At 55.5% G+C, this 22,510-nt stretch overlaps 1 protein-coding gene and 1 long non-coding RNA gene across 3 annotated transcripts; one reads left to right on the forward strand and one right to left on the reverse strand.

Annotated features, from left to right (window-relative positions):
- Nucleotides 1-2,329: 2,329 nt before the first annotated feature.
- LOC113620660 (uncharacterized) lies at nucleotides 2,330-3,217 on the forward strand. Its single transcript, XR_003432852.1, has 3 exons — nucleotides 2,330-2,607; nucleotides 2,759-2,849; nucleotides 3,108-3,217. It is a non-coding gene; the product is annotated as an uncharacterized LOC113620660 (long non-coding RNA).
- Nucleotides 3,218-4,273: 1,056 nt separating this feature from the next.
- AGAP2 (ArfGAP with GTPase domain, ankyrin repeat and PH domain 2) lies at nucleotides 4,274-20,889 on the reverse strand. Of its 2 annotated transcripts, none has more exons than XM_027106822.1 (18): nucleotides 20,599-20,889; nucleotides 14,025-14,083; nucleotides 13,288-13,375; nucleotides 13,018-13,103; nucleotides 12,723-12,870; nucleotides 11,547-11,681; nucleotides 11,108-11,217; nucleotides 10,522-10,680; nucleotides 10,274-10,360; nucleotides 10,086-10,190; nucleotides 9,486-9,648; nucleotides 9,183-9,302; nucleotides 8,340-8,468; nucleotides 6,982-7,130; nucleotides 6,790-6,880; nucleotides 6,451-6,673; nucleotides 6,067-6,322; nucleotides 4,274-5,887 (listed from the first exon to the last, which is right to left on the reverse strand). In XM_027106822.1, the coding sequence occupies exons 1-18, from the start codon at nucleotides 20,756-20,758 to the stop codon at nucleotides 5,645-5,647; spliced, it is 2,511 nt and encodes an 836-aa protein (XP_026962623.1). In that variant the 5' UTR covers nucleotides 20,759-20,889; the 3' UTR covers nucleotides 4,274-5,644. The 2 variants fall into 2 exon arrangements, with proteins under 2 accessions (XP_026962623.1, XP_026962622.1); XM_027106821.1 differs by lacking the exon at nucleotides 20,599-20,889 and adding an exon at nucleotides 15,773-17,010 and having other exon boundaries at nucleotides 5,142-5,887.
- Nucleotides 20,890-22,510: the final 1,621 nt, after the last annotated feature.

Consider the following 22,510-nt stretch of genomic DNA (forward strand, 5'->3'; position numbering starts at 1 on the left):
AGAAGGACAGAGTAAAACTCATTTATGCAGATTACATTATACTATATATAGAAAACTCTAAAGACTCCACACAAAAACTACTAGAACTGGGCTTCCCTGGTGGCGCAGTGGTTGAGAGTCCGCCTGCTGATGCAGGGGGCACGGGTTCATGCCCCGGTCCGGGAAGATCCCACATGCCGCAGAGCGGCTGGGCCCATGAGCCATGGCCGCTGAGCCTGCGCGTCTGGAGCCTGTGCTCCGCAACGGGAGAGGCCACACCAGTGAGAGGCCCACGTACCGCAAAGAAAAAAAAACAAAAAAAACCCAATCCCTTTTAAGATCATATCAAAAAAAAAAACAACTTAGGAATAAACCTGACCAAGACTTAACATGCTGAGCACTATAAAACACTGATAAAGGAAAGTGAAGATGATTCAATGAAATGGAAATATAGCTCAAGCTCTTGGATTGGAAGAATTAATAGTGTTAAAATGGCCATACTACCAAAGCAATCTACAGATTTAATGCAATCTCTATCAAATTACCCATGACATTTTTCACAGAACTGGAACAAGTAATCCTAAAATGTATATGGAACCATAAGAGAATTGCCAAAGCAATCCTGAGGAAAAAGAACAAATCTGGAGGCATAAACCTACCAGACTTCAGACAATACTACAAAGCTACAGTAATCAAAACAGCATGGTATTGGCACAAAAACAGACATATGCATCAATGGAACAGAACAGAGAGCCCAGAAATAAACCCATACACCTATGGTCAATTAATCTTTGACAAAGGAGGCAAGAATATACAATGGACAAAAGACAGTCTCTTCAGAAGTGGTGTTAGGAAAGCTGGACAGCTGCATGTAAAGCAATGAAGTTAGAACACTCCCTCACGCCATACACAAAAATAAACTCAAAATGGCTTAAAGACTTAAATATAAGCCATTACACCATAAAACTCCTAGAAGAGAACACAGGCAAAACATTCTCTGACATAAACCACAGAAATGTTTTCTTAGGTTATTCTCCGAAGGCAATAGAAATAAAAGCAAAAATAAAACAAACGGGACCTAATCAAACTTTGCACAGCAAAGGAAACCATAAACAAAACAGAGAGACAACCTATGGACTGGGAGAAAATATTTGCAAATGAGGCAACCAACAAAGGCTTAACTTCCAAAATATACAAACAGCTCATACAGCTCAATAACAACAACAACAACAAAAACCTGAATCAAAAAATGGGCAGAAGACTTAAATAAACATTTCTCCAAAGAAGACATACATATGGCCAATAGGCATATGAAAAGATGCTCAACATTGCTAATTATTAGAGAAATGCAACTCAAAACTAGAGTAAGGTATCACCTCACACCGGTCAGAATGGTCATCATTAAAAAAAGTCTACAAATAATAAATGCTGGAGAGGGTGTGGAGAAAAGGGAACCCTTCTATACTGTTGGTGGGAATGTATCTTGCGGCAGCCACTATGGAAAACAGTATGGAGGTTCCTTAAAATACTAAAAATAGAGTTGCCATGTGATCCAGCATTCACACTCCTGAGCATATATCCAGAGAAAACTCTAATTCCAAAAGATACATGTACCCCAATGTTCATTGCAACACTATTTACAATAGCCAAGACATGGAAGCAACCTGCAGATAAATGGATAAAGAAGATGTGGGATATGGGGCTTCCCTGGCGGCGCAGTGGTTGAGAATCTGCCTGTCAATGCAGGGGACACAGGTTCAAGCCCTGGTCCGGGAAGATCCCACATGCCGCGGAGCAACTAAGCCCATGCGCCACAACTACTGAGCCTGCGTGCGCGCCTAGAGCCAGTACTCTGTAACAAGAGAAGCCACCGCAATGAGAAGGAGCCCATGCACCACAGCGAAGAGTAGCCCTGCTCGCCACAACTAGGGAAAGGCCGCGTGCAGCAACGAAGAGCCAACGCAGCCAAAAATAAATTAATTAATTAAAAAAAAAAAGATGTGGGATATATACATATATATGTATATATATATATATCTCAGAAAGAGAAAGACAAATATCATATGATATCACTTAGGTATCTAAAATGTGATACAAATGAACCTATTTACAAAACAGAAACAGATACAAATGAACTTATTTACAAAACAGAAAACAAACTTATGGTTAACAGAGGAGAAAGTGGGTGGGGGAGGGATAAATTAGGAGTTTGGGATTAGCAGACACAAACCACTATAAATAAACAACAAGGTCCTACTGTATAGCACAGGGAACTAACTATATTCAATATCCTGTAATAAACTATAATGGAAAAGAATACAAAAAAGAATATATATATATGTAACTGAATCACTTTGCTGTTTACCAGAAACTAACACAACACTGTAAATCAATTGTACTTCAATAGAAAATAAAAATAAATAAATAATCAAGAAAATAGAGTTCTAGAGACCTCACTAGATTTAATCATTGTACTTTCAATAATAAATTCCTTTTTACTTTCCTTTGGCTTCTGGTAGAACTCCCAGCTGCGCTAAGGCACACAAGAGGAGGGGAGCAGGGTGTCTGGCAGATGGTAACCAGGAGAGGGTGAGGAAGAGGGGATGGCGAATGGCAGCAGGAATCCAGGTGAGGACACCAAGGGGAGCTGGGAAGATGGCATGGATGTTAAGGGGCAGCAGCTCCCCTTCAGCTCCCTTCTAGAGTCCTATTCAGCTACAGTCTGGAGGGCTCAGTGTTCTGTCACCCCACCCATGACCACCCTTTACATTTCCCACAGGCCAAGATGCAGCCCATGACAAAAAGGAGCCGGTGGAGTACTTAGTGTGGGGATTTGATGCGGGTGCTGACACCTTGACCACCTTTCTCTGGTAGGAACCGAAAGGAACTTCCCGCTGGCCTGTGGTTCCCTGAGGTCATTTCATTCTCTCCAGGGTCCTTGTTTCCTCCCCACAGTCTCTCACACTCTTGAGCTTCTGAGGAAGGGAGTGAGCTTTTGCCACCGAGAAGGAAAGTGGGGATGGAGGGGGGAGTCCAGGGTCTCTGATGAAAGAGGGGAGGGGTGGCTGGGTCTTCCAGTTGAGGCTTCTTTGCTACTTGCCTCTCTTCCTCTTGTTTTGCCTTCCCAGACCATATGCCTGCATCTGCACCTGTTACTGCACCTGCAACTCTGAATCCACCTTTTCCTGGGTCAGGGTGCTGTGCTAGGTGGTCACCCAGCCTAGGGCCCTATAGAACCCGGGCCTCCCATGTGAATGGGGTCTGGGCCTGTTCCTGCAACCAGCTCAGTGGTGCACCTGCAACTGAATGTCCCTCATGGGGATGAGGGGTGCAGAGGACCAGAACCAACCTTACCGGAGGACGCTGGGCCACAGACTGGTTTGTCAAGGTAGCTGACAACATGTGTGTGGCTTTGCCCAGCCCGTGCAGGCTGCTGGCCCACCGCCGCCCGCCCGCCCCCGCGCCGGTCCCTCTACCAGGTCAAATGCTTTCAGCTGCACACAAGGAACAGCGGGACTGCCTATATGCTGAACCACGAGATGTTGCAGCTCTTGGCGGCTGCGCCGGCCTCAGGCTGCTGTGTCCTTGCAGTCCTGTGCATGACACGGGGGTGGGCAAATGTCTGCCTCAGCTGAACATGGAGTTTGTGACACTAGGGACATCTGTGATTGGGAGACCTTCCATCCCTTCCCTCCCTGCCAGGAGAGGGACCCCTACAATAAAGCTCTACTTCTGGTACCAGGTGCTCAAAGTGGGTAGGCTGGCCTGGGGCAGTCCTCCAGGACTGATGCTGGAGCCCCTACCAGGTGCCCTCTGAACAGATATTGTTCAGATTACAAATAAACAGATGCCACCAAGGTAACCTGCCCAAGATCACCTAACTATGAAGTGGAGGTACTGGTGTCAAAATCAGATCTGACTCCAAAGTTCCTGCTCTTAACCAAAGCTACTCTATCTTCTCACCCCTCCAGCAGCCCCCCTCCCCTGTCCTCTTCTCTAAGCTCCACACCCCAACTCCTTCCCAAAACAGGAGTCATCTTGGGAGTCAGTGACTTCTCTGCTCCCTGGGTCCCCACTGTTGCCCTGACCTGCCCGTCTCCTTCCACTACATGAACCTGGAACTGTTGTACATGATGGAGCATCTGACCTACTGCCCCCGCGCCCTTGGATACTGCCCTGACACCAGCCCCAGCAGGAGGCACCCTCCCTGGCCCTCTCCCACCTCCAATTCCCCACCTTGACCAAGGCCATTCCCTGACCCAACTCTTCAAGAACAGACCAGCAGCTCACCCCCTAGACAAAATCACTTCCTCTTTAATTGCTGTTGAAGAAGATTCACACCACCTGCCTTGGAGGAGATGAGGGGCGGGTATTCCCCCCCTGCCCCCGCCCCTCTCCTCTCCCCAGTTACCTGGTCCTTTGCAAAATATTTTAGCCAGGAAAAAAAAAAAAATACCGGAAACCACTGACACAGACGGCCCAAGGGCTGGGTTGACTGAGGGAGGCGGGGCTGGGCCAGGTAAATTCACCCCAGCACCCCCTTTCCGGAGATGAGGCAGGGGGCCTGGAGACCCTCCCAGCCACCTCACATTCTCTTAACCCTGGCTGGGAGGGATCCTGGGGTTGAGGGCTGGGTCTGGAGCTGCTCCAGTGGAAGGGAGGGGCTGGACAGGAAGAACAGTGGGGGAGGGGTCCCATTGTAGGGGTGCCGCCTACCCCAGATCACCACGGGCGCTGCACAGTCACAGGTACGCAGTCACGGTCACAGACACTCACAACCCGAGAGCACCCCACCCCACCCCACCCTCTGCCCACCCTTGGCTTCCCCTACCCTGAAACGCCCTCCCCAAGCCCTGCCCGCCCCCGCCCCCTTGTTGGGGAACAAAGCAATAAATTACAAGGCCCCTCCCAAGTCCCCCTTAGCCCGCTCCTGCTCCATCCCTTCTCCCTCCCGAGATGGTAGTGAGGAGGGACCCAGGCTTTAGGCTCCCCCGACCCTCTAGCTTCCATCCATGGGTGGATGTGGGGGGAACGTCCTGATTTCCACTCCTCATGGTCCCTTTCACGGAAAGGGTTGGGGACCCCCTACCCCCATGGGCAGCAGGGGTCCTGCCCCTCGCTGCCCTTCCCCCTTCACTGGGCAGTGAGATTAGCATAGAAAGGGTAGGGTCCCCCTTATTGGCCTCAAGTCCCAGGGCTAGCCCTCCCACTTACTAACACCTCCCTGTGGCGTGACGTCGCCCCAGGAGCCAGCCTGGGTAAGTGCTCGCGCGCCGTGGGACTGTCGAGCACAGGCAGGACTGGGTCTTTTCCCCCACCCCTAGGGGGCGCGAGCGGGCACATCCAAACTGCCAGGAGCAGGCACCGCGACGGGGGCGTCCCCTGCCGCCAACACCCAGAGGGTAGACCCAGAGCAATCCGAGGGTGCAAACAGTGGAGAGGGGGCGTGTCAAGATGGGGTCTCCATGCCTCGTTGGGGAGAGGGAGGTGAGTTTGTGTCTTCTGGGAGGCGTGGGGGCTGTGCCCTCTTGGGGGGGGGTAAGAAGTGCTCCCATGGGACGGGGTGCGGATTGGAGAGGTGAGTGGGTGCATCTGTCCAGCGGTCCACCCAGTGTGGTCGTGCCCGGCCCGTGGTGGGGTAGGGGGTGTCTCTCCGGCGGCGCAACTATACCAGCGCGACGGGGGCGTCGGCTCGGCCCACGCTGGCGGCGCTGCTCCGGCGACGGGGGCTGGGCGTGGCGGTAATGCTGGGGGTGGTGGCCGCGCTGGGGGTGGTGGCTGTGCTGCCGCCCTCACCCGGGCAGCCGTGCTGGAGGAGGATGTCGGCGCACAGCTGGCTGCCAGCCTGGCGGGCGTAGAACAGCGCCGTGCGGCCCTGCGCGTCGCGGGCGGACACGTCGGCGCCGTACTAAGGGGCGGAGACGGCCGCGTTACGGAGCGTCCCCGGGGCCAATCCCCGCCCGCCGGCTCCCCGGGATCGCCGAGCCCACTTCCAGGGTCCCTTTGGGGCCCTCGGGCTCTCCCGCGCCTGGCTGTTTGCCAGACGGAGCCCTCAGAGACCCCTTTACCATCTCCCCGCTCACGTACCCATAGCAGCAGTTGCGTGATGACGACGTGGGCGAGTTCGGCCGCCAGGTGAAGTGGAGAGCGAAGCTGCGGGTCCTCTGGGCTGGTGTCGAGCGGCCCGTGTCGCGCATGGGCCAGAAGCAGGAGAACGGCGGCCACGTCCTGGGCCTGCACCGCGGCCCACAGCTGGCAGCCCAGCGGCTCCTCGGAAGTGCCCAGCGGCGCCAGGAACAGCAGCTGCTCGTACTTGGCGCGAATCCATGACTCACGCTCCTCCCTGCAGGACCAGGGATCAACGGGAAGGGCTCTAGGGACCCCGCGCCCAGGACCTCTGCTCCCTACCCAGGGGACCCTCTCGGGAGCCGCACACCCTAAGTCTCCCCTACCCCTCTCCTGCACGCATACCGCGAAGAGTCCCGCGTGGGTTTGGCACGGCCCCGCGTGTCACTCTCCCACACGCGATTGGCCATGTCGTTGCCAATGGCTGTCAGCACCAGGGTCAGCTCCCGCGGCCAGTCGTCCAAGTCGAGCGAGCGAACGCGGGACAGGTGTGTGCCCAGGTTCCGGTGAATGCCAGAACACTCGATGCAGATGAGTGCGCCCAAGTTCAGGCTGGCCCACGTGGGGTCTAGGGACGGAATGCAGGGGTCAGCTCCTGGCCGAGCAGCACGGGAACCCCAGCATTCATCAATTCCAGCGAACCACACTCCCTCCCACGTCCCTCCACTGCTCCCTTGCGCTCACTGGGGGCCCCGCAGTCCACGCAGATAGAGTTCCCCTTGGCGTTCCGGATCGCCTGGATGGCCACGGCTTCGCTTTGGCTATCTGTGCGCAGCTGCAGGAAGGGTTGGGGTTAGTACTGACTCTCCCTCTGAGCCCTTATCCGGACTCCTCAGACACTCACCTCTGCTCTCCGCCCGACCCCCGACCCATTACCTTGACCTTGCTGCTCTCACAGCATTGCAGACTGGCTAGAATCTGACTTTCGATGGCCTGAACCCAGGCGTCCCGCTCCTCAAAACTGGCTGCCTCAAAGTGCCACGTCTGACCAGTGCTGGACACGATCAGGAACTCGAAGTTTTCCTCTGGGTGGGGGGATGGGATGGGGTCATGAGGGACAGAATTCCAACAGGAGCTGCCTTCCCCAAACCCTCTTCCTCCCTGATATCCATCCCAAGCCCCTGGGAGTGGGGCAGAGTCACTGGGGAAGCAGAGGGTGGGGGAGAGCAGGAAGCCCGAGCACATGCAGGGGAAGGCAGGAGCACCCCCGCCCCTCTGCACCCCAGCTGAGCGCCCCACCCAGCTCCCCGCTTGTTACCTGCTTTATAAATATTTCTTAAACTACCAAAGGATTTTAGTTTCCACATTTTGCGCTTGGCTGGTTTCCCGAAGCGAAGGAGATAGAGACAGAATGAAGAGCAGAAGAGAGAAAGAGACGAAGAAAGAAGAAAAAGAGGCAGATGGAGAGATGGAGAGAGAGATAGTGACAGACAGTTCCAGAGACAAAGCAGGACAGACAGATGGGGAGAGAAAGCAGAACTAAAGTCAGTGGCCCCGGAGCAGAGTAGAGCGGAAGCCAAGAGCCATGAGAGTAGGCAGATCTGGAACCCGGGTCTGAGCACCCGGCAGAGAGCAGGGGCGGTAGGGACTGGTTATCATGACCGGTGAGGAGCCGGGTCTCTGGGAGGGGAAGGGATGGCCAGCATCTGAGTGAACACGGGGAAAGAGGACAGGAGTTCACAGGCCTGGGGTGAGGGGTCCCTGGGGTTCAGGGGGAGTCTCAAGGATCTGGGGGGAGTCGCTAGGGGCAGGAATGGGAATCATTGTAGTCAAAGGCTGTTGGGGGAGCTTGGCAATCACAGGATGTTATTGAGAACAGGAGCTGGGTGGTCAGAGCCCAGGAGCTGAGGAGTCGTGGGGGACATAGAGGTCAGGGGCTGAGTCCCTGGGGGTTGTGGGGCCTTCTGGGCGCAGGGGCTGGGGTGACAAGCAGAGTTGAGGGCAGCAACAGGAATGAGAGGGTCATTAGGAGGGGGGGCAGGAGCTGCAGACATGGGGGGTCACTGAGAACGGGCTGGGGACTATTGGGGTAAAAGGCATTGGCTGGGGAATGGGAGGAAGGACAGGGGCTGAGGGGCATCCCTCCATTTTTCACTAAATAATATGCAGAGTGGTAATCATAGTCAAGCACTCAGCTCAGGCACTTTTCCTCCTCCTGCAGGAGTGAGGTCAGGGATCTGGAGTTTAGGGGTGAGGGTGCAGGGTGGGAGTAGAACTGTCCGCCAGGGCCTCACCTTCAGCCTGCCCAGCAGAGCCTTCAGTTTTAGACGGTGTTGTCAACTTTTTCCTCCTCTGCTTCTTCACCATGGGAGAAGGAGGGGGTTCCCGACTCAGGGGGCTCAGGTCTCCAGATGGGGTACAGTCTTAGGGAGGGGGACACAGCTGCCTCAGCTGCCCCCTCCATAGATTTCCTGATTTCTCCATAGCCTGTCTCCCCTGAACTAGATTTGGCATTTTAGGGTCCCCCTCCTCACCAACCCTCTCTAGGAGGTCCCCCTTGGTCATTCCTGGGGAGGAGGGCAGATGAGTGGTTTAGAGTCAGACCTGTACTCAGATCCTGGCTCTGCCACTTACTGGCCTTGACACCTTGAGCAAGTCACTTAATCTTCTGAGCCTCAGTTTCTTCATCCCTAAAATGGGGATAATAATCTTGACCCGACAAAGTTGTTGTGAGGACCATTTGTTACGATGTTACTCGCTATTTTTAAAAAATACGTATTTCCAAACATTCCAAATATTGATGGCTGGCTATGTGCTGCACAATGTCCTCAGTATAAGCCTCAAAGCAACTGTCTGAGGTAGAAACTATTATCTCCCTCTTACAGATGAGGAAACTGAGGTGTGGAGAGGTCAAGTAACTTGCCCAAGTGGCAAGCCAGGATTCAAGTTCAAGTTCAGGCAGCTTAGCTCTAGAAGCCAGTTGTGTTACCCATTATGCTAAACATGCCTGGGCACCCAGTTGATGCTCAAGGTGTCCACTCACGCATTCAGCCTCCAAGCTCCCACCCCAATTTCACTTCCCACTGCATCCCATCTGGATCTGGAAGACAGTGCAAGGAGGGTGAGTCCTCACTGACCGGTGCTGAGCGCTCGGGCCAAATTCCGGTCTGGCTTCAGCAGGTGCTTAGATGTCTGGTCTGGTGGTGGCTGCAGGGAACTGGGGCTGGGGCTCGGGCTTGGGGTAGGAGTGGTGGCTTCTGTCAGAAGGGGAAGAAGATAAATCCTCAGTGAGCTACTCAGTCTCTGGGCCCCACTCCTTACATGGTCCCTCTTCATCACCCACCTTCCCGCTTAACCAGTCCCACTCCCTTCTTCCCTACTACCCCTCCTTTTCCTAGCCCTGGCCCCTCTCCTGCCCCTTTGTCATCAGCCCCACTCACCAGGGCCTTCCCCCATCTGGACAGTGCTCATGTCCTTCACCAGCCCATTGATGCTGGCTGAGGGGCCAAAAGCAGAGATGGCCCGTGGCGGCCGCTTGCCGGGGACTTTGACTGTTGTTCGTAGCAAGTCCATCTCCTTGCCATGGGTACTGTGGATGTAATCCTGCAGCAGTATAGGGGTTGAGAGTATAGGGAAGGTTGGGGTCCTCAGTGGTGCTGGGAAGCAGCCAATAATATCGGCTAGAGAAGGGCTGGAGAGGGGGCTCTAGGAGCGGACTGGGTTGGGATGAGCTCTAGGGGATGAGCTCAACAGACCGGGCCCAGCACTGTCTCCTCCAGAAAGCATCCCCGAATGGCAGGCCAGGTGGAGGTCCTTCCTCCATTTTCTCCCACTGGACTGCAAGTCCTAGGGAGATGTATTCACATTTCCATCTCCTGCATGGGCATATGGTAGGTGCCTAACAGATGTTTGCTAAACTGAAAAGAATAGGACTAGTGCTTCCGAGAACCGATGTTGGTGTTTGTCAGAGGCACAGACTAGGAGACCTAGAAGTGCATCCAAGGCCAGCCGGTGTGGCCCAGCCAGTCTCTAGCACTTACATTAATGCTGGGATGGTAGAGTAGGAAGCCATTACTGGACAGGGTCACATATTTCTTCTTCCATTCTTTGTTCAAGGAGTTGCCACTTCGCTTTAGTAGGAAGCTCTGGAGAACGGAAAGAGGCATATGGGAGAAAAACAGTTAAGAGCACCTACCCCCAGCCTGCCCCCGGTCCCTGGGCCACCCACCTGTTTGATGGGGATGGCTCGCCCACTCCCCGTTGTCTCTCCCCGACTGTCCAAGCTCCGCTTCTCAGAGTCACTGCCCCGACGATTCTGGAATGGTTACTGGCATCAGTTAGAGGGTGGATAGAGGGATATGCTGACGGAAGGACAGGGAAGACAGATGAAGAAGGGCCCAACAGAGAGGTCTAGGGATGAGGGAAGATGGGCAGGTAACAGAGGACAGGATGATAGGAGGTTACAATGTCCAATACCGCAAAAAGGCTGGTCCTGCGCTTGGCTGCCCGGTGCAGGGACCCTGGGGTGCTTAATCCAGCCACGGCAGCTGCCTCAGCTCGGAGCTCCCGGTGACCAACATTGGGTGAGGATGGGAGGGAAGAAGAGTAATCGCTAGTGTGGCCCCCGTTACTAGCCTGCAGGCAGATGGAGGGGTCAGAACAGTTGAGATGCCCCCCCCACCAAGCTACAGTTACATCTAGTTCTGAGGAATTTGAGATATTCCTTCATCTCATCACCATTTATTTGTATTATCATTAATAATAAAACTCCTCACTAGCATTGCCACAGTGCTTTAGATTTTGCAGAGGCTGACTTCACAAGCATCATGCCATACAACGTTCCTGACAACCTTGGGACGTTTAGGTGAGTTGCTCAAGGACGCTGCAAAGGGTGTTTCAAGCCCGGTTGATTTCCAGTCCAACGCACTTTCTACAAATGGTATCACTGCCATTTCCATCTGCCCCCCGCAACCTCCTTGGGTTCTCTGTACCTGTCCTTGGATCACCAGCCCTTCCTCTGATTCCTACCGGCCCCTCTGTGGACCCTGAAACCCCAACTCACCTGCCCAGCTACAGGAGTGGAAGCAGCTGAGTGGCTTGGGGAGCTGGGCAGGGACTTGCAGGCAGCCAGAAGCTGTTGCTGTTTGCGCAAGGTCACCACCTTCTGGGCCACTGAGGGGAGGGGGAGGAGGAGGAATGAGCGGGACAGACACCCAAGACCACCCTTCGTTGCCCAGCTTTGAGAACTCCCCAGGAGATAACATAGGTCCCAACTTCCTTGTCACTGTGGCCTTCATGCCACCTGTAGCCTAGCCAGCTCCTCCTGTCCAGAAGGACCTGTGGCTATGAAGCAAACCTTCTCTGACCTCCCTGGTCCCTCCTCCCTCCTATGCAGGTTAATTTCCTGTCACTCACAGAGAGAGGCCTGGATGTGTGACCTCCAAGAATATCCTAATCCCCAGCTCCCTGATTCCCACATATGTGGGGATCGCCACACTCACCCTCTTGGAAGACCCGGTCCACATTGAGCCCATAGGTCGCACAAGTCTCATAGTAGCTGCAGCGCTTCATATCGGCACACAGAGCCCTGGCACGAGCATCGCCCACAACCCGAGGGGAGGAAGCACTGATCCGGTCTAAGGGGACAAGAAAGGGGGAAGACTGGATGAGGGGGGCCCATCCCCACTCTGCTGCTTTCCTTTCTCTTGGGCTCTAGTCCTAGACTGGGACCACTAGGACAGGGTATGAGAGAATATCCCTCCTATGACCCAGGGCGATGGGAGCATGTAAGCCTTTTGTGAATGCCGAGCCCAGCTCACATGCCCCGCTGCAGCATGAGCAGGGTGGGTTAGCCCTGTGTGAGTGTCTTCAAAGAATACTCCAGAGGTGAACGGAACGTCCTGATAAGGTCTGAAATAGCCGAGACTCATTAGTGACAGTCACCCAGCCTTGCAAATTCAATGAACCCTGAGCTGAGTGGGAGGACACCTGGCATATGAACCAGGAAGAGGTTGAATGTCCACGGGTAACAGGTGGACTGTTCATCTGCAGCAAGAAAGCAGGAGGCAAGCGACAGGTGGAAGCAGCCACCTGCAAGATAGGCATCCAGACAGAAAGTCCTGCCGGCTTCATACAGGTGGGTACCCGAGAAGCTTTTCCTGGCTCGGCTGGAAAAGATGGCCTGGTGGCCCTCTCTGTGTCTCCTCCATCATTTCATTTGTGTCTTCTCTTTGTTTTTAGATAAGTTCCTTTGAAAAGTGTCAGCCTGACCCAGCTGTAGCAAGGGGAAGATGCAGAAGGCTTTCTAGCCACACTAGGGCCTGAGGTTTTCACTGTATTTACCATGGTGGTGGCATCAGGAAATGGCAGCGTGAGAAACACAAGGTAGGTGACATCTCAGAGGAATGAGGACTGCCACTGTAGCTGTCCCTTCCATCCTGGAGAGTCCTCTTTTCTCTCTCAGACCTTGGTAAGTTTATGCTTGCTTTAATGACTCTCTTATTTGGGAGACCAGGCTCCTTCCAGCGGGTTACTGAAGTTATTTGGAGATGAGGCTCCTTCCAGAGGGTTACTGGAGTCCAAGTAGCCGTGTCCACACATTACCAAGCTCTCACCTATGTTGGGTGATACCCAGTAGGAACTCCCCTGAAAGCAGCACTTCCCCAGCCCCTCCTTACCTTGTGTCCCCACCAATGCCAGGGCCAGGCCTCCTCGTCCCTCCCCCCGAAGGGAGCTCAGCTGCCCATGAAGACGGCTCACGGCCTGGAAACTGTTCTCATCCTCCAGGCTGAAGACGAAGATCACAGCATCTGCCCAGCCTGAGAACTTGCGGAGCGTGAGGGAGCAAACGGATGGTCAGACAGGTCCACTCCTCTGGATGCTATTCCCAAGGAGACCTGGGAAACCAGAGCCCTCTCCTTTGGCTAGTGCTGACCCCAGCCCACCTGCCTACCCCATCATCTCATCCCTCACCTTGGTATCAGGTGCCCCAGCTTCCTCTCGGATCAACACCAGATGAGTCTGTCCATCCACTAACATTTCTTTCTTGTGCTGCTCACCTGTCCAGAAGAGTTGGATGTGGTAGGAGGTCAGAGGTCACAGTCACCAAACCTCCCCATTCTCCTTGTACTTTAGCTATTCTGGCCTCATTCTTCCCTCTGGTCTCCATACCTGCAGTCATTGATCACACTGCCTGGATCCCTGACCCCAATCCTTAGCTTACTATGGCTCCTGAGAACTCACTCTCTGTCTTCTCCAGCACCTGGTATGAACCGGTCAGGAATCGGTGGATGAGCGATGACTTCCCGCTCCTGGCATCACCCAGCACACCCTGAGGACAAGGTTGTAGAACAGAGATTTCAGGAATTAAGAGGAAGGAGGATAATTGAGTCTGAACACTCCAGAGAACTCAAAGGGACTGGCAGTGTTAAATCACCCAAGCAGGGTCCTACAGGGCCTGGCTGACAGTCAGTCAGGAGACAGCATTTGGGAGGATCAGGCCATGCATGTGTAAGAAATGATCTCAAGCTGGAAGTGTACAACAAGCTGAAGAATGTCAACAACTCAGTACCTTTTTTTTTTTTTTTTTTTTTTTTTGCTGTTGTGTTGTTTAGGAAACATACTAGATGCATGTCTGGTGGGGGGCATGTCACAGCTCTGGGCACTAGTTGGAAAATTTTACCCAATTCTAGGCAACAGAACATGAAGGGCTAGAGGGGAGATGTCAGAAATAAGAAGCCTGGAAGAGGACCATGGACAAGCAGGAAGAAGCGAGACTATAGAAGAAAAGGTTGTGCGGATGTATCAAGTCCTAGGAAGGTGCCATGAAGGTAGAATCTCAGGAGAACTGGAAAACTATTCCCCATTCTCACAGAGAGGGAAGGGAAGAGGTGAAGAAGAGAGAGTTGAGAGTTCAGTGGCGGGCGGGGTTGGGGGGGGGAGGTCAATCTTCATACAGACAAGGGGACTGGGTTACCTACCAGGCGCAGTTCAGGAATGGAGCGGCTCAAAGTCCATTCCTGGCTATTGACCACAGCTTCTGTAACGGAAAAGTTGTAAGAGGGGATGCTCCAGGCCAAGGAGCATCCTAGGAGGTCTAGCATCCCAAACCTCAGCTAGACCTCCTCCTTTTGTAGCTGCCCAGCCTGGACTGGAGAGCTCTGTGGAAAGGCTAGGTTTGAGAGTGGTCCCCAGTCCTCCCATCCTAGCCACTCTCCCCACAGCTGTTGCTGCCGCTCAGTGGTTGCTTAGCAACGGAGCCAGCAAGACAAAAATACTTCGGCTGGCATCTCCCTTTAAGCACATCCCCAAACGTAGGTCCCTGCTCCAGACCGAGGGACCAAGGCTCTGACCGTGGCGGGTTCTTCCCTCGGGAAGGAGAAAAGGTGTCCTCTCCACCGGCCTGACAGATTCTCAGGGCAGATCTCAGGAAGAGGGGCTGGGACATAGAAGGGAGTGGGTCGTCCTCAATCTCCATTTCACAGGACAGAAACTGAGGTGAGGATATCCTTCCCCCTTTTCAAGGTCAACGGCACGGTGGCCCTGACCCCTCCCCACAGCCCAAGAAATGGAGCTTGGATTTTTTCTATACCTCCCTCTCCCATACCCTTCCCACAAGCACCCTCCAAGAGAACGGTGGGGAAGGGCTCCACTCCCTGGCCGAGAGAAGCCACAGGCCTGGGGAGGGATGGGGGGCACGGGGGAGGGAAGGATGCTCCTTCCGCCCGCCGGGTCCAGCCCCCGCGCCTGACACTAGCCGGACGTTCCCGGGGCGCCGCAGCTGCGGCGGGAACTCTGGGATCCGGAGCCATCTGCTCCCACCCGCACCAGAGCCAAACCCCGGGGGCCGCCCGCGCTCTCGGACCCGCCTCCTCTCCCGGGAGTGTGAGCTGAACCAAGACGCCCTCGCCTCTCTCTTCTAGAAAATAAATAAATAAAGACACCCCCCTCCCCGCAAAAAGACACTACTTTCTCCGCACCCTCTCCCAAGTCTCCAGGGGTAAGAATTGCCTTTGCAGCAGTTCCACCCCCCTGAGTCACTCCTGGTCGGTCCCCTGCGGGTTTCAATGCTGCTAGGGGGCCGGGGTGGGCGGTGGGGGAAGTGAGGCTTCCTATCAGCCCCTCTCCCTTCACATTCAAGTATTCAGCATGTTCCAGCCCCCACGTACTCCCGTACTGCCCAATCGGCCTTCACTGCCTGGAAAGAAACCCACTGCCTCCCTGCTGCCTCACTAGCCTGCTCTCAGCCCAGGAAAAGACCTGTCCCTGGCGAGGAGCTGCCTGCAAGGTCACGCTCATGCCACCTACCCCAAGTGCTCAGGAGAAACTGAGGCTTCCTCATCCCTTTCACCTTCAGTGTTCCTCTGGGTAAGGCAAAGCCCAGTTTCCATCTCCCAGAGTCCAGCTGAGGCTGGAAGTGGGGTCTGGGGCTTCTCTGGGAGCAATTTCCTACAGCCACGCTGACCAAGGGCATTATTTTCCCAGAAAGCTCTGAGGCTTTCTGAGTCCCTCTGAAATCAAGTCTTCTCTCATGTCCCGCAATGCCTACTCACCCCTCTCCAGGACCTCTCATCCTTTGCCCCAGTCCTTGGCAGAGAATTGAGTCTGGTTCATCCACCCACCCAAGAAAGAAGCTTCTCTAAGTCAGTCCTGCACACCGCTCCCCCACCCCAAGCTGAGCATTTCAGGTGCCCTCCCCTCGCTGTTCTCAGGCCCTGGTCCTACTCACTAGGGGAAGCGCGGAGCTCTGCACCCAGCAGCTCCCTAGACCCGCTGCCAGAAGACAGGACCGGGGGTCCGGGAGGAGGTCCGGAGCCAGGAGGGCCCCCTGTGCTCTTGGTAAAGATGCCGCTGATAAACTTGAGCATCTTGCGATCTCGAGTGGATGCTCGGCCCCCCTCCCGGCCCCGTTTCAGCCCGGGAGCTGGAGGCTCCAGAGTGATTGGAGGTGCAGGCCCAGTGGGCAGCGCGGAGGCGGCGGTGACAGCAGCGGCTGGAGCCAGGGTTGCTGGGACGGTTAGTGGAGGAGGAGAGCCAGCAGGCGGTCCCGGGTGCAAGTCACTGTTGTCCAAGGTCTTACTCTTGCCTTTCCGAGGGGACAACTTCCCGCGGGCTCCGGGCCCAGCCCCGACCCCACCTGCGGTCGTGGCTGCCGCTCCCCCTCCCCCGGCGGCGGCGGTGACAGCAGCAGCAGCGGCAGAAGCTCCAGTCCCGGTGCTGCTCTTTGACCCCTTGACCCTGGGCTTGCCCTCGCTTTCGGGCCATGACAGGCGGCTACCGGTGCCCTTGCCCCCGCCGGCTTTGGCGCCACTGGTGGTCACGGTCTTGCAAGGCTTGGGAGCCGGCGGAGGAGGCGCCACCTTGAGCCTCCGGCTGCCGGTGCCGGGGTGCGGGGAGGAAGAACCGGGGACGCCGCCGCCCGCCCGGCCTTCGGGTTCCGGACCTCCCCAGCTCGGGCTGCTGAGCAGGGGGCGCCGGGAGGAGGTGGGGGCGCCCCCGGGCTTAGGGTCGGGACTCAACCCCCCGGAGAGTGGGGGTCCGGGAGGGGCGGCCCAGAGGGAGAGGCGGCGGCCGGGAGCCGGGGAGACGGGGCGGGCCGGACTGGCCGGAGCCGGGGACAGGGCGGGGGGCTCGGTGCCCCCGGCGCCCGCGCTGCTCGTGCTGATCCACAGCGCATCCTGCCGGTGGAAGAGACGCTCGTGCCGCTTCTTGCCCGGCTCCTCCGCGCCTCGGGGGCTACCAGGATCCCTGGTCTCGGTACCTCTGGTCCCCGGGGCACCAGCTGCGGCCGCAGACGGAGAAGGCGGCGGCGGAGGCACCGACTCGAGCTTGACCAGGGTCAGCGAGATGAGGTAGGTCGTTGTCCGGCGCTGAAGCGCGCCCGCGCCCCGGCTCATGGGGCCCCGAGACCCCCGAGCTGGGGAGGGGAGGGGACTCCCCCGGACTGCCTCAGGGGGGCCCGGCCATGGGGCCGCCCTGCTCGCTGCCCCCAGCCCCCGGACCCCGCTGAGCCCCCGGCCCGGCTCCGCTGTCGCCGCCGCCGCCGCCGCCTCCGCTTGCGCCCCCCTCCCATCACACGGGGCGCCCCCTCCCCATGCTCCCCGCCCTGCCCCCCCACCCCTTTGGAGCCCCGGGACCTTGGTGCTGCTCCAGGGAGGCGCGCCGGACCCCGCACCCCGGCCTGGGTGGCGGCGCTGAGATGGGCGGGGGAGGGCGGGGAGGACTGTAGAGGGGCAAAGAGGGGAGAGGGAGGAAAAGGGGGCAGAAAAGAGGAACCCGAGGCTAGGGAGAAGAACCGGTGCGGGGGAGGCGGCGGGGATGGGGACTCAAGGGGCAGAGGCCGCGGATGGGGGGTCGGAGAGGGGGTCTTAAGGAGGGTGGGAAGCTAATGGGGCTGGTCGTGCGGGGGATTCGCAGGGGCGCGGGGAGGATGCTGGGGATGGAGATACAGGCGCCGGCGGGGGAGGAAGGAGGGAAGCCGGAGGGGGTGGGCACCCACGGGTCTGGGGTCTAGGAGAGGAGGGGCGTGAGATCCGGGCGCAGGGTCTGGGGGGCTCGCCGGGGCTCGGCTTGGTCCGGATGCGCGCTGTGTCCGGGCGCTCCCCTCACAGTGAGGAGGAGGCGGCCCCCGGCCCCCCTCCCCACTCTATCTCCCCCCGCACCTTCTCTCCCCCAGCACGGCTGTCTGCGAAGGCGGTGCAAAATCCAGGACTGGATTTCCCTCCCAAATCCTGGGCTGGATTTCCGGGAACTTGGACTCACCTACTCCAACACTCCAGCACCCTCCCTTAGCACACCCCGGTCAGGGAGCGCTACTGTTGGGTATGACATTTAGGCGCGAGAGTAAAGATCGGTGTATGGGTGGACAATCCTCGGAGAAAACGGAGCAAATGCGGGTTCACTGCCAACTCTGGGGAAGCTCATGTGGGAAAGTGGGGAGCCCTGAAATCCCTTTCCCAGGACCCCTTGTTTCCCCCAGGTACTTGCACGAGTCCCCTTCCCCATGACCCAGCCCCCTCGCCCACCCCCACCCTCCATACGCGGTGCATTGACTGGGCCGTACTTGAGCCTAACTGTCCCAAAGTGAACTTGGAAAGTGTTCCCTGGGGATGGGGACAAACATGGAACTTAGCAGGGTGGGTGGAAGGAGGGGGTGCCTCAGGAGGGGAAAGATCTGAGGAGTCGAGGAACACAGGCCGAAAAGTGAGTCAAAAGACTCGAGCTCGGGGTGGAAGGAGAAGGAATACGTCTACAGACTGACACCACCCCCCATACCAAAATTCATCCGGTCTCCATAGCAACCGTAGCTCCAAGAGTGCCTCCGAAACAGCGGGGATAAGCAGAGAGGAGGATCGGTGTGCGTGGTGGGCGGGGGCACCCGCCAGGGGATTCGGGGTTAATGGAGGCGCCACCTTCACACCTGGCTACCCACGTGTGGGGTATTTAGCGCCCCGAATATAAAGACCGCCCTCAGTTGAGGCAGAGGGTACAGGCCTCTTCTGGGTTTCCATTCAATCTCCTGAGGTTTTCGGGGTGGGGCTTTTTTAGAAGGTTAAAGAGGAGACAGACAGCAAGAATGGAAAACGTCTGCTCTGTGTCCTCCACCCCTTTAGGGACCTTGGAGTTGAAGGCTTACTGTCCTCCAGCCCAGGGAGAAGGTTGAAGTGGGTAGGCCGATGGGGGACAGAGGCTGAGACCAGCAGTTGTGGGGCGGGCGTCGAGGGAGGCCTCCTCTCAGCCTTGGAGACCCCTCCCTGGGACTCGGGGAGTCTCAGCGCTCCCCTAATTTGGCGTCCCACCCTCCTGACGCAGCGGAGACTATAATAAGTGCTGCCGTGGGCGGCTCTCGGAGGCTGGAGCCAGCGGCATGCTCGGCCTGGTAGGGGGTAAGGTAGGGGGGCAGTACCAGGATGCTGGGTGCCCTTTCCCTCCGCGGACCTGTCCCGAGGTCAGCACCGCCCCCCAGAGCCCCCCTCCCACCGCAGCATCAGGATGACACCATCCCCAGAACAGAAGACCCTTCAGCAGCCTTTTCTGAAAGAGAAGGTGAAGATTTGCTGATTCTGGCTTAATTCTCCTTCCTTCCTTTGGTGGCCTCAGTTTTCCTTTAAGTTCAATGGGAACAGAATACTGACTCTTAGAGTGGAACAAAAAATCACTTATGAAGAGTGGTCTTCTCAAAGAGTTCAGCCTCCACCCCTCCTCACTCCCTCCTCTCCAGAGCTAAACTGAGTTCCTCTACCTGACTAAACCTCTTTCCTCCCCCACCCTTTTCTTTTCCTACTGGGGTGGAGCTTGGAGTTCCTCCCTAGGAGGCCCCATGGGGCCACTCCCCCCTAGGTCTGCCTTTCCAACAGCTGTAGGGAAGGTATCAGCTATAGTTCTTGGCAAATGGTGGGGGACAGGAGGTGAGAGGGGCACTACTGGAAGAAAGGAAATGGGAAGGAAATCAGACTGTTCCCTTAGGAACCTGAACCAAACTGGTTCTTCCCCAAGTTATGCTCTGACGGCCTCTACTATCAGAGGGGTCTGGCAGGAGGTATCCTTGATGGAAAGAACAGTATCTTGCCCATCCCCCCACCCCAACCCCCAGGTAAGCAGCTAAGAATGGAGAGGCTGGAAGAGACCAGGATATGATGGAGGATGTGCTTCTCCCAGACACCTTTCATGAGCAAAGCAGCCGGCTTTTATTGGCTCTTTGCAGCTTCGGGGCAAATTAGATGACACCAGACCAGAGGTGACCTCCAGTTCCACCAGTTCCTTAGTGGTGGGGCCTTGTGGATAGAGAGAAGCTGTTCCTGCCAGGGCCCCACCACAGGATTGAAGGCTGGGGTGGGCAGGAGGATGTGGCGGATGGTGTTGCCATAGCAGCACTTCCTCCCTGTGTTGTCATCACTTGCTCTAATGGCACTAAGGACGAAGGGCGGAAGGTGTGGGGGGGGGGCAGACAGGAACGTGAGCACGGGGAGGAGAGGGGACCGAGGAGAGTCCTGGGAACTTCTTTGCACTTCGGCTGTGCAGAGCATGCTATGTGAGCGTTAGTGTACGTCTGGGAGCCTGAGATACTCTGCGTGGTGTATTTCAATCTGTTGTGGTGTGTGTGTGCGTGTGTGTGTGTGTGTGTTCTCTCTACAGCTGGAGAACAAGAGGTCACTGATCCTTCATGGGTCCTGGGAATGACCACATTATCCAGTCCCAGAACCTCCTGCCCCAAACTGCTTCCTGCCCCGGACTCCCCAGGCAGGGTCCAAGTCTACCATGGGTCTGTCACGGCCTGTCTTCCCCATGCTCACCCACTTCTCCATTGTCAAGTTCAGCTCAGCAGTGACCTGTATTTTGATCCCCTGGGAGAAGGATCAGAGTTGGGGAAAGAGGAAGAATGATACCTCCCATGTCTTTTTCCATTCTTTCCAAATATATTCTTCCCCCAGAGTCCCAGCTACATCTTGGGGACTAGAAAGTGGCTGATTGGGAAGTGCTGTATGATCCAGCAAGCCCTTATATGCCCCTGCTGGTCCCCAATACACCCAAGATGGGAGCTAATCCTTCTCTTACCTCGTATGCGGTCCACTGAGGTCTGAATGCTGTCCCGAAGTTCAGGGTCGCTCACCCTCTCTGCCAGCTTCCTGAGGCAGCTTAGAGCCTGCCTGGTCACCTCATGTCGTCTGACTTCTGCTCTCACTGCAGCTACAGCCAACTGCCTCTGGGCATTCATGTTGCCCAGATCTGTCTTGCTGGGCTAAAAGCAACCTCTGGCTCTGAAGCCCATGGCCCCACAGCCTCCAAACCCCAGAAGGCCTCTTCTGCTGCGCCCCAGAACTCCCCTCCCCTGCCTGCCCTTCCGTCTGTCGACTTCACTTCCTGACTGGTGAGTTTCAAACCCACAGCCTGGGTCGGCACTACCTCCTACACCACCCACCCCCTCTAGCGTTGGCCTATCAGCTCTGCCAGCTGGTCCCTGCTACGATTCCCCAGCCAGGTGGATGGAGAGACCTTAACAAGCATCCCAGGGCATCCTGCGGGAGGTGGCTAATTAAGATGGGTGTTGGTGCTGGGAGAATGTGGCACACCAGGTCCCAGGTGTAATCCCAAACTCTTGATGACCTACAGGTTTGTATTCAGTCTCAAACTCTTACAGGAATCCATACACACCCGGTCTGCCACCTTTAATGCCCTGCATTCCAGCTTACAGTTGTACTCCCCACCTACTCCGCACATCCAAAGAGTTCAAATACTTACCTCTTGCAATGTAACCCTTCCTTAGTCGGCTTCCCCACTGCAACCACCTCCTGCTTTAAAGGGCCAAGTAGGTACAGGGAGAACAGGTTATGGAGGACAGTAACCTGTAATCAGACAAAACCACAAGGCTCCATGTTCAATTAGTTTCATAATAATTAACTCATCTATAACACTTAATAGTTTACAACACACTTTCACACATATAGACTTCACGACAGGCCCAAGGGGTAGGATTTTTATCCCTATTCTGCAGAAAAGGAAACTGAAGCTCAGAGAGGCCAGTAAGAGGTGACACAAGGATACCGATCTAGGTATTCTGATTATAGTCCTGATACCCTTTTCACTACACCAGCCAACTAAGATGCTTGCCAACAAGTTCCCCTTATCCCTAATACCACTGTCTTGCCCTTGATTTAGGACCTGAGAGAGAAGAGGGTGGATGAGGAATTGAAGGACAGAATGAAGATGCAGGGGTGGGTGAGGGGGGAAATAGTGGATAGTTTGATGTAATCATTTTGTTTCAGGACTCAAACCTTTCTGGCCCTGCCAAATGCCTCTTCTCCTGCGTATCTAACTGATACTAATTCGTGAAGGATAGCGGATTTTAATATATTAATGTGTAGCTGGAGAGGAGAATTAGGGTTAGGATTACCCACGGGCAACTGTAAAATAGCCTGAACAGTAATAACTAACAATGAGTGTTTACTATGTGCCGGGTACTGTTCTAAGCATTCTATATACATATATTAACTCATTCAATTTTCACAACAACCCAAGAGGTAGGTGTATTGTTATTTATCCCCATTTTACAGATGAGGAAACGGGCACAGGCCAAAGCTTAAGTAACTGGCCAAGGTTACACAGCTAGTAAGTGGCAAAGTTGGAACCCATGCAGTCTGACTCTAGCGGTAAGATGATGCCACTTACGCAGTCATAGAATCTAAGTACGCACAAATGTAAATCATTATGTGGGTTTGAAGGGAGGTTTTTCATTTGTGTTCCTACTATGACTGCCTCTTTCTCTTGGGGGAAAGAGGAACTATGCCCTTTCCCATCCCCACGAAGAAGGCCGTGTGTCAAAGCACTTATTTAATAATAAACAAATATTGATCAACCACTATGGCCGCGCCTAGTGAAAATGTGGACTCCTCCTTCCCCTCATATTTATGCATATTCCAGACCCCTCCCTTTGTCTTTTTTTTTTTTTTACGCGCCCAGGATCAGGCAT

This window comes from Aethalodelphis obliquidens, unplaced genomic scaffold (genome assembly GCF_003676395.1).
Source record: "Aethalodelphis obliquidens isolate GAN/ISIS:26980383/991018 unplaced genomic scaffold, ASM367639v1 scaffold8, whole genome shotgun sequence".
NCBI classification, from domain to species: Eukaryota; Metazoa; Chordata; class Mammalia; order Artiodactyla; family Delphinidae; genus Aethalodelphis; species Aethalodelphis obliquidens.